General features: G+C 41.7%; 3 protein-coding genes across 3 annotated transcripts; 2 read left to right on the top strand and 1 right to left on the bottom strand.

Annotated features, from left to right (window-relative positions):
- Positions 1–25: 25 nt before the first annotated feature.
- On the bottom strand, positions 26–2234 carry LOC121183487 (kelch-like protein 23). The gene is made up of 3 exons (XM_041040584.1): positions 1233–2234; positions 581–995; positions 26–405 (listed from the first exon to the last, which is right to left on the bottom strand). The coding sequence occupies exons 1-3, from the start codon at positions 2212–2214 to the stop codon at positions 102–104; spliced, it is 1701 nt and encodes a 566-aa protein (XP_040896518.1). The 5' UTR covers positions 2215–2234; the 3' UTR covers positions 26–101.
- Positions 2235–2516: 282 nt separating this feature from the next.
- lsm7 (LSM7 homolog, U6 small nuclear RNA and mRNA degradation associated) lies at positions 2517–4806 on the top strand. The gene is made up of 4 exons (XM_041039507.1): positions 2517–2573; positions 2836–2926; positions 3071–3142; positions 4105–4806. Exons 1-4 carry the CDS (start codon positions 2568–2570, stop codon positions 4245–4247), a joined length of 312 nt encoding a protein of 103 aa, XP_040895441.1. The 5' UTR covers positions 2517–2567; the 3' UTR covers positions 4248–4806.
- A 2577-nt stretch (positions 4807–7383) lies between these two features.
- tmprss9 (transmembrane serine protease 9) lies at positions 7384–14159 on the top strand. The gene is made up of 15 exons (XM_041041080.1): positions 7384–7508; positions 7728–7855; positions 7937–8004; positions 8101–8276; positions 8413–8457; positions 8932–9045; positions 9250–9415; positions 9616–9890; positions 10427–10569; positions 11204–11489; positions 11626–11739; positions 11820–11988; positions 12115–12380; positions 12639–12775; positions 13504–14159. The coding sequence occupies exons 1-15, from the start codon at positions 7385–7387 to the stop codon at positions 13663–13665; spliced, it is 2373 nt and encodes a 790-aa protein (XP_040897014.1). The 5' UTR covers position 7384; the 3' UTR covers positions 13666–14159.
- The last annotated feature ends 143 nt before the right edge of the window (positions 14160–14302 follow it).

The following is a 14302-nucleotide window of genomic DNA, read 5'->3' as shown; positions in this document are numbered from 1 at the left end:
ATCTACAGTGACAAATGCTCTCTTCAAGGCTGGTATACACAACGACACATAGTGTTACGTAGAGAAGATTAATGGATTTCATTCAGTCACCTCACAAACCATCATGTGACCATTCTAATGGCGACACACCCTCTGAGGGGCACAGGGCAGGGTATGGTATCATCTACCTCAATGCAAGTATCTATGTAAGGGTCCATCAGCACCATGTTTGGGAATGCTTTGTTACTCTTTCTCTCACTGACCAGGTATATCTGGCCGCTGACTGTGGTACAGCCACAGAAGAATTTCCTGTCCAGAGATTCCTCCTCCAGCACAGTCCACTCATCTGTCTCCACGTCAAAACGCAAGGTATGCCCTCCAAACAGGTAGAGGGCACCGTTGAGCTCAGTGGCAACCAGGTCGTATCTAGGAACAGGTTAAAAAAGAGGACGTTTTCTGTTTTGTTTTTTACTAATTATCCTGATAATTAAACTATTAATTTAACTAATATTTGGAAACAATGTACTAATGAGAAAATTTGACTTTTACAGCTTCAGACAGAAAAGCAGAGAAGTCATTGCTTTGTTGGAAAGTCACTCACCGTGGAAATGGAGAATAGGAGACCACATCCCACTGATCCTCCTTGACCACATACCGCTGAATTCCACCATACACCTCCCCGTTTTCATCTAGGCCACACGCCACATAGATACACGATCCCAGAGCAGCAGTAGCTGCCCTCTCCACAGCCCTAACCATGGGGCTGACCCCCTCCCAACCCTCATCCTCTGACCCCAGGACCAGCCTTTCTACATCAGCCACAAGCCCTTCATCCATACTACCACCTATGGCATAAAGAACTGAGTCCACCCCTATGGAGCAGTGGCTGTGCCTGGACTTCTGCAGGGCTGGCGCATCCACCCAGCGCTGGTTCCCACATTCGTATATCCTGACCCAGTCCACGCTGAACCACAGCACATCGCGGAAGTAGCCGCCTGTCACAACCACTTTGTCTCCTACATGAAAAGAAAATGAGCAAAATATAATGTTAAAAAACACAGATCATTCCAATGTCTATTATATGTTATATTAGGTTACTTGCCTTTTAATGTAAGAATAAAAACAGATAAGACACTGTACATAGACAGTATATATACATTCAGCTCCTCATTCATCATCAGCATCATTACTATCCATTACTATCCATTACTATCAATGCTTCAACATTATCATTGTCATTACCCAAACATTACCTACTGCAGCTACTGAGTACTGTGTGAGGTTCTTCCTCTGCAAAGGTGCACAGCTCTGCCATCTACCACTGAGCGGGTGAAATTGGTACAATGCCTGTTGCTCCTGATCGTGAGGCCCACCCAGGACAAAGAGGGTCTCTCTGGCTCTGGTCCTCCTCATCGACCTGCCCAGTGACCAAGATGCTGGGAAATGTTCATTCAGCATGCAGATGAGCTTGGCTCTGGGGTCAGAGCTTTTCATTCTGGTCAGAAGTTCAGTGATAAATGTTAAAGACAGAGACTCAGGCCTCACCAGCTCAATGAGCTCCAGAAAGTGTTCTTCTCGTTTAGGGTCAAATGACACCCAGCGTAGGGTGGCTTCCAGGGCCAGATCGTCCTTATGGATGGCCAGGTCATCACTGGCAAGAAGATCTGCCACAGCCTCCTTAGACAGAGAGAGGAAGTCCTCCTCAGCAACAATAGCAGAAAAGTGTGTGAGCACCACCTGTCGTGCTGCGGTGTAGAGCTGGGTGCAGCCCAGTTGCCAGGCGTAAGCCATCATTCCCAAACAATTACTGAGGTGCAGCTCACGCTCCAAGAACTTGCAGCATAGCAGCCTGGCTTGCTCAAGCTGGAGAAAGTCTGCAGTCTCAAGGATCCCCAGAACATTTTCTCTGTCCAAAGCCAGCGTGGATGTCCTGCTGTATTCCATCAAGTCCCTGAAGTACTGCAGACCCACACCTTTAATTTCAACCTTCCTTTTGCAGCTCTCTACACCACAGCCAAAGAACAGAGCCCTGAAGTAGGGACTCTGGCGAGCCAGACATTGACGGTTGACATAAAAACTCTCACCTTCTACCCGTAGAGTAGCATCAGGGATATCAGGCTTAGAGTCTTTCACATGTGAAGTTGCTTCGTCCTCATCCAGTTTGTTTATCTGCTCAGAGAGAACTGTTAGTCTAAAGCTCTGAGGTGTCTGCTCGTTGTCAGCTCTGCAAGCCATGTCACAACAAACAGCCACAACGGCCGCACTCTGCGTAGTGCCTCGTCCTCCTTCTGGTTTTACAACACACCAGCTGGTGGTATTAATAGATTTCCCCCCTGACTGACTGTTGGCTGAACGCAACATGGGAAAGGAGGTCAGTTTGAAAACAGATGCTGACTATAACATAGCCAAACCAATTACTTATAATCTAACGCTAGTTTTGTTTTTGTTAAACCTTTATAATTTTCCCATTTTCCTAGTAAATTCCTAATAGGTTCAACAAACTAATGACGTCAGCTACCAGCGCTCAACGATTTGATTGGTGGAACATTTCTGAGGTCAAAGTTTAACTTCCGTGTCACACAGCTAACATGGCGGTGAGTTCGTATGGTTTTCGCTTTCATTGAAACATCTTTTCACCTGTGCACCCACAAACATTTTTGGGTATATTCCTAGCCAGTAATTGTTTATCGCTAACATGACCTGTGGTGTAGAACTGTTGTCCCAGAAATAACATATGGCGTTTCTCTTGCATTTGCTAACTTGGCTAGCTAAGCGAAGCCATCGGCAGTCTAAGTCATTGTTTGTGTGCGGTTAGCGCCCATGTGGCTTACAAAAATTTCCTCTTGCACTGTGTAGGATAAAGAAAAGAAGAAAAAGGAGAGCATCTTCGACTTGTCAAAGTACATCGACAAGCCGATTCGTGTGAAGTTTCAAGGAGGACGAGAGGGTAGGTGGATCAGTCCTGCTAAAAGGCTAATGCTAATCAATCTAGCCAGAAGAAAGAGAAGACAGTGTTTGAACTTTGTTTCCCTTGTTGTCAATTGGCTGGTCTTGACTAAAGCAAGCTTTACAATGTATATTTCCCTCTTAGCCAGCGGTGTCCTGAAAGGATTTGATCCTCTGTTGAACCTGGTGTTGGACGGCACAATCGAGTATATGCGTGGTAAGTGGATGCAAACTTTTTCTCATGGTCAGCGAGCGTAAAATGTATTAATGCGATTACGACTGGGCCAGTTTGGTCTCAGGATTGACAGTGGTAAACTAACACTGGATAAAAAATTTCATGGAGGGATTCCACAACCTCCAACCAGGTGAAAACAAAGATTCATACACAGTAGAAAACCATACCCGCATATGTAACATGGTGTTTTGTCTATGTCATCTTTGATTTGTATTTCCCTGAACCTCAATCCGACCTTAAGCCTTACCCACACAGATCGCCTCTGCAATGCTGAACCATAACATATCATTAACTTAAGTTTTGCCCTAATCCCAACCACTGAGGGCTGCACTATGGGCAACACTATTTGAAAAAGGAAACAAAGACTGAGACTACTACGGTAATGCTACCCGGGATGTTTTCTGTCCTGAGTATGGCAGTTATGTGAAATTGCTGTGTCGAGTCAGAAGAAGACATGGATACATGATGGTTTCTGTTTTGAGGAGAATGGCACTTTCAACACTTTAAAGTTATTGTCATCAGCTGAGCCATACAAAGGGCTTATGTTCAAAATGGAATGCGGCTGACTGAGATTGATCAGATGATATTGTAAAATGTGAATGATTCTTGGCCGCCTTCATTCCACAGCTAAATAAAACATTTTATAGTTAATGAAAAGCAAAAAACACAACAAATGCTCCTGAGTTAGCTACAGCTAATCTCCATCTCCAGTCCTTTATTCACGTCATCCCTACATTTTTTTTTGTTTTAAAAAGCACAACACAAAAGTTGAGATTATGTACAGTCTGTCGTCATTATACCTTATATTTACTTTAGATTTGGTAGTAAATTTTCTTTTAAGTAAATTCCTATAAGATACAGTTTGTTAGTTAGTATTCAGTAAGAACTAATGGATTTAAATAATGTGACACTTTAAACTTGAACTCTTGTATGTCTGTAACCAGATCCAGATGACCAACTGAAGCTGACAGAAGACACCAGGCAGCTGGGGCTGGTGGTCTGCAGAGGAACCTCCGTAGTGCTAATCTGTCCTCAGGACGGCATGGAGGCCATACCAAACCCGTTCATACAGCAACAGGACGGCTAACACTCACAGCTGGACGCCTGCTGAGTTACAGACACACACATACACACACAGCCATGCACAGGTTTAAATATTTTGTGAGGGTTTTTGTTGTTTTAATTTGTTTTAATCATAACAGTAATAATGCATACAACAAAGCAGTTTTCTGTTGTTGAAAATCATAAGTTGAATCATAAGCAATAGGACATGTATAAGCACTTCACATTTGTTTGTTTGTGGTGTGCAAATTTTCAGAGATTTGAGTTAAGAGCCCACAAGTAAGGGAAGTGTTAAGAGTGTAGTTTTCTTTTTATCCAGAATAAGTAAACTTTTTACTATTCTTTGTTGTTTTTGATAAGAAAATAAAAGGAAAATGTACGTTGGGCCTTTGTTCACCCTTGTCCTTGTACATTTAGGGTGTATGGACTGAGAGCTAGATGGCAGAATAAGAAAACTATTTTAACAAGTTAGCTGTCGTCTAGAGTCAAACAGCACAGCTGTCTGTCCACTGTCCATTTGTATTTTGTACAGTTAGACTGTCACATTCCTCTGCAGCTCAGTGTCATTGCTGCCTGACGTGGCCGGAAAAAAACTCTCAGTAAGAATTTTCTGATTAAATAAAAGCTAAACTAACACATCAATCTAATTATAATAATAATAATAACAATAATAATAATAATAACGCTTATTTTTCATAATTTTATTTCCCAAGGGAATGTTTAGGATGAATAGCTGTGGATAAACATTTTAGATTCATATCCAAAATTAGTTCTGCTTCCTTTTTAACATCCTGCCATAATCCAGGCAGTTTTGGGCAGGACTATGATACGTGTGAAAGGTCTCTTTGTTGGCCACAAACCCCTCAAACATAATCCTGAACAGTTTCAATATTTAGCAATGATGGCAGGACTTCTGAAAATGTCTGATTTTTACCTTTCAGTAAAAACTTTATTTTGGACCACTTGTTAATTTAAGGCCAGACAGGCTTGTTTCTTCCCATTTGCTTTCATAAATGACAGCATTCAATTCCAGTTCCTGTCATTCTTTACTTTCCAAAGCTTTATGGTTGAAATCATGTTTCAGTGCCCTTGAAACAGTCCTGATTTTTCAGCTTTTTGTCCTTTTTATAAAAAGCTGTTCTAAATTAGAAGCTTCCTTTTAGTATGTTTTCCCATTCCTTACTTCTCTGACGATAATGTCTCACTTGTAGATATCTATAATGATCCCAGCAATTTTAAATTCTTGACTAGAAGTTGATTTTACTATCTGTCCTTAGTATAATTGGCTCATCAACACCAGCTAACCCTTCCCTTTGATTTCTTAAAGTGATCTATTGGGAAAATTCTAAATTTATTGCACATGTAGTAGCTCTTGGTCTTTGAATGTGTTTAGAGGAATAAAGGGAGTGTGTGCTGTGTGTGAAGATAAGCTGTTCAAGCCTATCTGCACACTGACAAAGAGACATTTGTGGTATTAACTGCTTTGAGTTGAAAGTGTATTTAAGCAGGGTGGGGGGGTAAATGTAAGCAGACTGATGTACCTTTGGTGGTATTGTTTCTTTAGCAGCACCTAAATGTACTTTTGTTTAAAATTTATCTGAGTAATTTGAAATGAGAGACTGCAACTGAAACAATAATTACAGGTTAATTACTCTTCAGCCTATTTTTCTTAGGAACAATACATCCTGTATAAAGATTTCAATAGCAGTATAGGAGTGTTAATTAAAACCCTTCAGACTGGCTTTTACCTAAAGTCACTTCCTCTCACACTGTCAAGCCAACTGCTGTGGGTTAATAAAGTCACAGTAAAGGCACCTGAACTGATTAAAGAGGCTGTAATCTTGGTGAAAGAACTCTAGTGGTTTGCCAGGTGTTGTAAGCCAAGAGGCTTCGCCCCTCTGCTGCTCAGTCACGGTGTCAATGGAGCACAGACAGGCAGCAACTAGAGGGAGCACTGAGCTCCGCTAAACAGCATGTAGAGTTTTTTAAAATCTATTTTTTCTGGCATTACTCTTCTCCAAATTACGCGGCGTAAAGGAGCACCGTATGTGTTTTATTTACCTGGATTGTGGAGGCTCGAAGATGACCGTAGAAATGCCTGTGTAAAGCGGGGTGTAACCAAAGGGATCAAGACCGATGGGAGGAGGGTCGGCGGGGGATTTCTGAAGCCGAGTCGATTTCGTAAAGTAAACTTAAAAGTTGAGTTACCTGCGGGACGGACACGGCACGCCCCTTGGCAGGTGGAACAAATAGCGGGCATCTCGGTCCTGTCCCTTGTCTTCTTCCATCCACGCATCTGTTCTTGTGTGCGCCCAGTCATGCGCTGAAGACTACGGTTTATCGTGAATGTCAGCTTTCGGAGGAATGAGAGAAGAAAGAGGTGAGTGAGTTTACTTCGGAATATAAGGCCTGCATTGTTAGAAGTCACACTGAGAAGCACCTGTAGAGTCACCGTGCGTAAATTGCTGGTGCGGTGAAAATCCTCACCCATATGCGTCGATTTATTTAAATCTTCCTATCTGTAAAAGTCGGGGAAGGTTTTATATCTTCATTTTTTGTGATCTTTCTCAACCTATGATTTGCAACATGGCCACCCGGGTCTCTTTTACGCACACCCGTGGCAACAGTCTCAGCCACCTCTCCCGAACAGAATTACTGCTTTATATATTCATGTAGCCTTTAGAAGTGTAAGTGTTTGTGTGAATAACAAAGTCATGTGCTTGGATGCGTAAATGAAGTTGCCTGCTAATATACGAAGTATTATAGTTGCGGTTTTCAGAGTATGATATAGTCATTTTGTTATTGTTACATACATTATAAGTCTATGTCTATATATATATGTATAGGCTTATATGTATATGTATGTATGTGTGTGTGTGTGTGTGTGTGTATGTATGTATGTATATGTATATATATCATAAAATGTCTATTTTCATTTTGAAATTTCAGTCATATTGTCCAGCCCATGACTGTATTGTGTGCTACCATCAATGGCAGTTTACTCTAATTTTATGTTAAAGAGTGTCTTCAGAGATTTAAGGACATGTCTAGTACAGTTGTTGTTGCTGTATTCTCATCAGGCCTGGATCATTTTATTTGTCAGGCATGATGATACTGCAGACAGTGGAATGTGAGTTGTGAGGTTGGTGCTGTGAATCCAACATGGAGGTGAAGAAGGATGGAGGAGGAGGGCCGTGGTCTTCTTCCCCTGCCTGCTGCAGGAGCGCCCTCGTAGCCTTGCTTCTCTTCTTCCTCGTTATTGGAGTCTTTGTGGGCCTGATTATTGGTGGGTCCACAAACAACAATGTCTGATTCACCACACAAACACAGACTATACATTTAATTTGAAATGCTTTATTTTAACACATATAGGTGTAATGTTTTCTTCTTTCTTTCTGCAATATTTAGGCTACTGCGTAAAGCCACAATACACGGTTTTCATGCATATTCTTTAATTACAGATGACATCTTTAAGTGTTCACCATTTGTCCTCTGTTGTTACCAGCATATCTGGTGCAGGAGCAGCATTATTTCATGGAGACAGTGGAGCTGAGGGGTCTGAAGTATGATCCTGTTTTGCAGGATGAGAACTCTGCTTTCTCCATAGTACTGTCCTCTGTTTTAAAGTCCAAGGTTAGTCCTGACCATCACCATCATGAGTGGCCAATTTTCCTTTAAAATGTGCTGAACTGTTCGTTTTTGCTTCTCTTACAGATTAAAAATGTCTTCACTTCCTCATCAATATCACATCACTATGTTGAGTGTAGTATTGTTGCCTATGGGTAAGTGAGAGCTAAACTTAGGCAGATCATTTATTCCAAGTGAAAAAGACTATGAGATTAAACAAACGTCAATGTGTTCTTTCTCTTCCTTCCAAGTAACATTAATGGTGAAGTGATGGTGACCTTCAGACTGGTCCTCAGGGTCTCCAAGGTCCAGCAGTATTCAGACAATTTCGTTCAGGACTTGCTGAGTACAGGGCTCAGTTCACTAATACATGGGAAACCGTTAGATGTGCCAGAATTTGGACAGATCAGCACTATCATCTTACTGGGTAGTAAAACTACACTCGCACAAGTTGACTGTCTGTGGCCCTACAAGTGGATGTGTGTTGTGGGAGTGACAAACATTGTCTCAAGGCCTACACAGTCTTTATAGCATCTAATGTTTAGCCTTCTCCTCCTTCCTAGGTGCAAGTGGGAAGTCATTTTATGCTATTGGAGATGAGATGATAGGTGAGTTAATCCACATCAAATGGTCCCTGTAAATATTTCATCACTATTTGTTTAGACCTACTTAGAATAGTAAATGGGTTGTGTTTTTCACATGAATTCAATCAATGTGAGATGACTTATTAGCTGCATACAAATATGTTAAATGTAAAACAGCCTTGTTTTTTAAATTTTGTGACTATGCATTTATATTAAGATCAAGAAATAGGGGTATTTTCTCAAACCATGAAGGAATATCTAATCCCTCCATTTTGCTGAAAAAAAAATCACCAAATTTGGAGATACAAGTTTTTGTTTTGGAAAGTGACCGTGTGTGAAGTCAAGTAATCATCAGTATCACATATTGTTTGATACAGATCTGAGGTTTACTCTGCAAAGATTGTTCTGATTTCTTTATCATTTCTTTGATTCACTTGTTCATATTATACCTTCTTCTTAAACCTTCATCTGACCATTTTTGTCATCTGGGTTCTCCAGCCAGGTGTCCTGACAACACTTTCACTTGTGACAATGGAGAATGTGTCACCAAATTAAATCCAGAGTGTGACTTCATCCCCGACTGTGCAGATGGATCTGATGAAGCTCGCTGTGGTGAATGACTTTTGAAACTACAAACAAATTTCTTTTTCAGTTGCTTTTGATTTAAAGAAAGAACAAGAAAACTTGCAGCAGAATATACTGGTACTGACTCTTAATAACTGAGGTTATCAACATACTGCATCTGTTAAAAAAAAAAAAAAAAAACATCTCTGCTTCCTCTCCATCTTACCGATATGGCTGCAATTTCCCACTCAGCCTGCGGTACACGTCCTACCATGGGGAGTCGGGTAGTGGGTGGTGAAGATGCTCGCCAAGGGGAGCTGCCATGGCAGGTCAGTCTAAGGCTCCATGGACGCCACACCTGTGGAGCCTCCATTATCAGCGAACGGTGGCTGGTCAGTGCAGCACACTGCTTTGAGAGGTAGGCAGCAATCATCATTTCCAAGTGGGTGAGGAGTTATTTATAAATGTCTCAAAGTGGAACAACAGCAGCATTCAAAAATTAAGGGATAATCTGTTCATCTTAATTAGTAAATCAGTAAATACATTTTGTTTCTGTAAATTAAGTGACTTGCATGCATATTTTAAAGGTTTTGTCATCTCTTTCTTTTCTGTTTTAAGGGACAATGACCCCAGAGAGTGGACGGCCCTGATAGGGGCCAGACTGGTGAGCGGTGAGGAGTCAGAGTCCAAGACGATTAATATCAAGTCACTAATTGTATCTCCAGACTACAACCCCATGACCACTGACAACGATGTAACTGTGCTGGAGCTGGAGACCCCTCTCACCTTCAACTCTTACATCCAGCCTGTCTGCTTGCCCTCTCCATCTCACGTCTTTGCTGCAGGCCAGAGCTGCATGGTGTCGGGGTGGGGTGCATTACACCAATTTAACTGTGAGTCTGCATGCAGGAGTGCACCTTAACACAACATCAGATGAGGGATTTAGAGTGAAAAGGCATTAACTGACAGATTTGAGTCATACAGAGAGAGGTACCATCACATTTTTGCTTCTTCCAATGCCATGGCATCAATAACATGTTGATATTTAGGGGGTGACTGCTGAAGCTTTCAGACAATATTTTCCCATAAGATAAATCTAAGCAACAGATCACCACAGATGTGGATACAATGGCCAAAGACAGGAAGGCATTTTTTATGTTTATTTCACTTGGCTACAACATTCAGCAACTGTATTAACTATAATACAGCTTTTAAAAAAAGTAAAAGATCACATTTAAGCTGTATTACGACAACTTCATATGTCCTATATGACATTTTGTCTCATATAACATGATTATATTATTAAATCAGCCAACTCTACATGTATTGTAGTTTCTCTAGATTTACACATCCTTATATTGTTAAAAGCCATTGTATCTTGTCCTTTTAAAAATAATGAAATCATTCATTTGTCCTGTCCATTGTTTAGCTGAGGTGCCTTCTACACTGCAGAAGGCGGTGGTGAAAATCATCGACTCCAAGGTGTGCAACAAGTCATCTGTGTACAGAGGTGCTGTTACTCACAACATGATGTGTGCCGGATTCCTGCAGGGCAAGGTGGACTCGTGTCAGGTCAGTGCTGCATCTGCAACTGTATGAAAACAGTTCACATGAGCTATCAAGTTACATTTTCTTACAAAACCTTCTTGTCTTGAGGCAGAGTTTGAATGTATACACTGATTATCTGGTCTCCCTTTTCTGTCTTGAAACTTTAAGTAGGGCCAAAACTGTATGTTAATGCTGACCCCACCCTAAAAATAGAGGCCTGTAGGTTGTTTTTGTTGCTTGCATCTCAGCATAACACGATGATGTATGTTGGTATTATTAAAAGGACAAAGCATGACATTCTTCCCCTATGAAGGTCTTGTGGCAGCCTCTGAATGCAGCTCAATCAGTTAAATTCACCTGGACTGTTTCCAGTTCAACTTAATATCCAGATTGCACAATGAAAAAATATAACATTTGTACACATAATTTATCTCAGTGCAGAAATATTCCCTTCTGTTGCATTGTAATTGATTTTGGATCTCTTCTTGTATAAATATTTTGTTTGCTTACATGGAGACTTGAACCTCTGTCCCACTTGTTTTTAGTTTGATCATGACAACACAAAATTATAAAAATGACATCCATAAGGTTAGTACGGAACATTCTGAGTTATCAGCTCTTACATCAGAAAATCACAGGTCTTGTGTTTTCCCTGCAGGGTGACTCCGGGGGGCCTCTTGTTTGTGAGGGGGCCCCAGGAAGGTTTTTCCTGGCTGGGGTGGTGAGCTGGGGTGTGGGCTGTGCCCAGATCAACAGGCCTGGGGTATATTCCCGTGTCACAAGGCTCCGCAACTGGATTCTAAGCCACACAGATCCCAGCTTGGTCAATTATTACTCCCAGTATGTTCCCACAGTTCCAGTTCCTGCAACTGGACAGAGCTTTAATAATCCGCCAGTACCCATGACCATAGCCATGGACATGCCTTCTGCACCAACACTACCTGGTAATATCATACTGAAAGCAACTTCTTTTTAGAGAAGTGGAATGAAGTTAGTTGTAATTACAGTGTCATAAATATGCAACTCACTCATTTGTTTTTATCTCAGTATCCGAGCTTCATTTTCCATCATGTCTTCCAGTCTTGGACTGCAGTGGAAACTTTGAGTGTAGCACCACCACCTGCATCAGCAAGGTAAACCCAGAGTGTGATGGAGTCCCTGACTGCCCCAACCAGGCAGATGAGAGAAACTGTGGTATGTTTAAATTATTTGCATAAATAAAGACTACACACATGATTAAAGGGAAACGCTTCTGAGGTGCACTTTTGTTTCAGACTGTGGTGTACGTCCTGCGTTGGGCTCCCACAGGATCGTGGGTGGAGTAACAGCTCGAAGAGGGGAGTGGCCTTGGATTGGAAGTCTGCAGTACCAGAGACTTCACCGCTGTGGTGCCACACTCATTCATAGCAAATGGTTACTGACTGCAGCGCACTGCTTCAAAAGGTACTGTGTATTTAGCTATAATACCCTACACAAACTTACTGAAACTACACGCTTCAGCACAGCCGCATGTTTAAAAGTTTAACGTGAACTTACACCACACATTTACGTTTATAACTTTTACAACAGTGATTCGAGCCCCACTAACTGGGCTGTGAGCCTGGGATCTGTGCTGCGTTCTGGGGTGGGAGCCCTGGTCATCCCCATCCAGAGGATCATCCTTCACCCAGCTTTCAATGGCACCAACATGGACCATGACGTGGCTCTGCTGGAGCTGGGAGTCCCGGCCCCTATGTCCTACACCATCCAGTCTGTCTGTCTCCCCTCGTCGGTGCACAGCTTCCTGAAGGATGCAGAGTGCTACATTGCAGGCTGGGGATCCATGAGGGAAGGAGGTGAGAGAAGAAGACACTGGCATGAGACACAGTTATCCAGAAAGCATTGTGCAGTTGTCTACATAATGTTATAAACAAACCAGACAACTGGAAACCATTGTCCATGCAGAATGTCTCAGTTGTGGGTAGAGATGTGGGTAAATGCAAGAAAACACCAGAGGACCAAAAGCTTCCACGTTGCTTTAATTCTGGAAAACAGATTTGTGAAACTTTGGTAAAATGCATAATCCACCAGTATAATTATTCTTCATTTCCCAGGTTCATTGACCAACCTGCTGCAGAAAGCTGCAGTGAACATCATTGACCAGGCAGACTGCCAGCAGTCATATGGAAACGTGCTGACTCCCAACATGATGTGTGCTGGTTACATGGAGGGAGGCAGGGATACCTGTTTGGTAAGACGCTGCACATTAGACTTTGTGACACAAATACCTTCTTCTCAACCTGGAAGTGGGCCGGACATCTGGGTGGTACAATCTTGGCATTATCCGAGCAGTAAGATTGGACCAAGATTACACTAGTGCTCAGAGGCTCTGGGAAATAGGGCCATGGCTCAGAGAAATCTTTTTACAGTGGATGGTTAACCAGGTCAGGGCGGCGTTAAGTGTTGCTCTTTACTCCTTAAGGGACTTTTCTCTGAAAAACTAAAAGCATATGAAAAAGCTATGAAAAAAATAAAAATACTTGTCATTACAAGGCATTACAATTATGGTGCAAAAATGATGAAGAAAGCCAATTGTTGCCTGCTCGGGAACATTGAAGCGCTTCTTTGAGAGATGCTTATCTGAAGGGAGAGAGACTTTACTTTCCTTAAAATACAGAGCCCCCCCACTTCTCACCGCTCCCTCTCTGTAATCTTCTTATGTAAGGAAAACCACATGCATTCCTGTCTCGGTCAAAGCACCTGGCATCTCAGCAGCAATCCAAGTGACATTCTCTTAGTACCTGCTGTGTGTTTCTTTCTCTCTCTCTGTCTCTGTCTCTCTCTCTCTCTTCCACACTCCTCGTTAATCAATTGTTTTTATTCTCCTGTATATACTAGAAACCTGAGCACGCTGAAGTACTTTTTTTTTTTTTTCTAACAACATAATAACAGCACTGTCCTTTCTCTTCCATCATACAGGGAGACTCTGGAGGGCCACTTACTTGTCGTCATTCCTCTGGCCAGTGGTTTATTGCTGGAGTGACCAGTTGGGGTCACGGATGTGGTAGAATAGGGTTTCCAGGGGTTTACACTCGAGTGACATCTGTCAGGAAATGGATATCTACATACCTGCCTTTCTGAAGAGGCAAAGAAAAAGCAGCTGCAAAGTACCTGCAAAGAACTGATAAACAGTGGATTTTCTTGATACATCTTCTCCAGCAAATTGTACTGTACAAGGACTTAAGTCATCCTAAAAGCCACACACATATACTCAATTACCACAGTATTGACCTGTGTGATCTATTCATCATGGGTGCTGTTTGTAATACTGTGCAATCATCTGAAGTGGGACCAGTCTCTTTCAACATGTACTGAAGAAATAAGGAGAATCCTGGACTGTGGCTTAGAGACAAAATTCTAGAAATATGCATGATTTAAAGTATTTATTTCAGTTATTTATTGTCCTGACAGGTAAACTTAATGTACATGGTGTTGTGTGCTTTTTTTCCATTTTGTGTGGGGTCCAGAATATATGTGGTTGATTTGTGGGTACATTTCCTTGTCTTTTTTTGTTCCTATTCTTAGAAAATAAGACAGATTCGATGTAATAATAGCTACAAAAGGTGTTTGTTTTTCTGGGGGGAAATCGTTCTGTATGAAAAAGTGGTAATGGAATCAACTTTAAAGGAATTTACCTTTTGACTTGAGTTTGACAAATCATAATGATGTTTCATTGATAGATACACAATCTCCTTGATGAGAAACACAAGAGAAGAAC

This window comes from Toxotes jaculatrix, chromosome 6 (genome assembly GCF_017976425.1).
Source record: "Toxotes jaculatrix isolate fToxJac2 chromosome 6, fToxJac2.pri, whole genome shotgun sequence".
In the NCBI taxonomy this organism is placed as follows: Eukaryota; Metazoa; Chordata; class Actinopteri; family Toxotidae; genus Toxotes; species Toxotes jaculatrix.
The sequence above is the reverse complement of the archived record's forward strand: the minus strand, read 5'-3'. Positions and strand labels throughout refer to the sequence as shown.

Coding starts and splice junctions, on each gene's coding strand:
- LOC121183487 (XM_041040584.1), bottom strand. CDS start 2,214: ATGGCTTGCAGAGCTGACAACGAGCAGACACCTCAGAGCTTTAGACTA. Junction 996..1,232: donor GTACTCAGTAGCTGCAGTAG/GTAATGTTTGGG, acceptor CTTTTCATGTAG/GAGACAAAGTGGTTGTGACA. Junction 406..580: donor TCCTATTCTCCATTTCCACG/GTGAGTGACTTT, acceptor ACCTGTTCCTAG/ATACGACCTGGTTGCCACTG.
- lsm7 (XM_041039507.1), top strand. Junction 2,927..3,070: donor GTTTCAAGGAGGACGAGAGG/GTAGGTGGATCA, acceptor TTTCCCTCTTAG/CCAGCGGTGTCCTGAAAGGA. Junction 3,143..4,104: donor CACAATCGAGTATATGCGTG/GTAAGTGGATGC, acceptor GTCTGTAACCAG/ATCCAGATGACCAACTGAAG.
- tmprss9 (XM_041041080.1), top strand. CDS start 7,385: ATGGAGGTGAAGAAGGATGGAGGAGGAGGGCCGTGGTCTTCTTCCCCT. Junction 9,046..9,249: donor ATCTGATGAAGCTCGCTGTG/GTGAATGACTTT, acceptor TTTCCCACTCAG/CCTGCGGTACACGTCCTACC. Junction 9,891..10,426: donor TGCATTACACCAATTTAACT/GTGAGTCTGCAT, acceptor TCCATTGTTTAG/CTGAGGTGCCTTCTACACTG.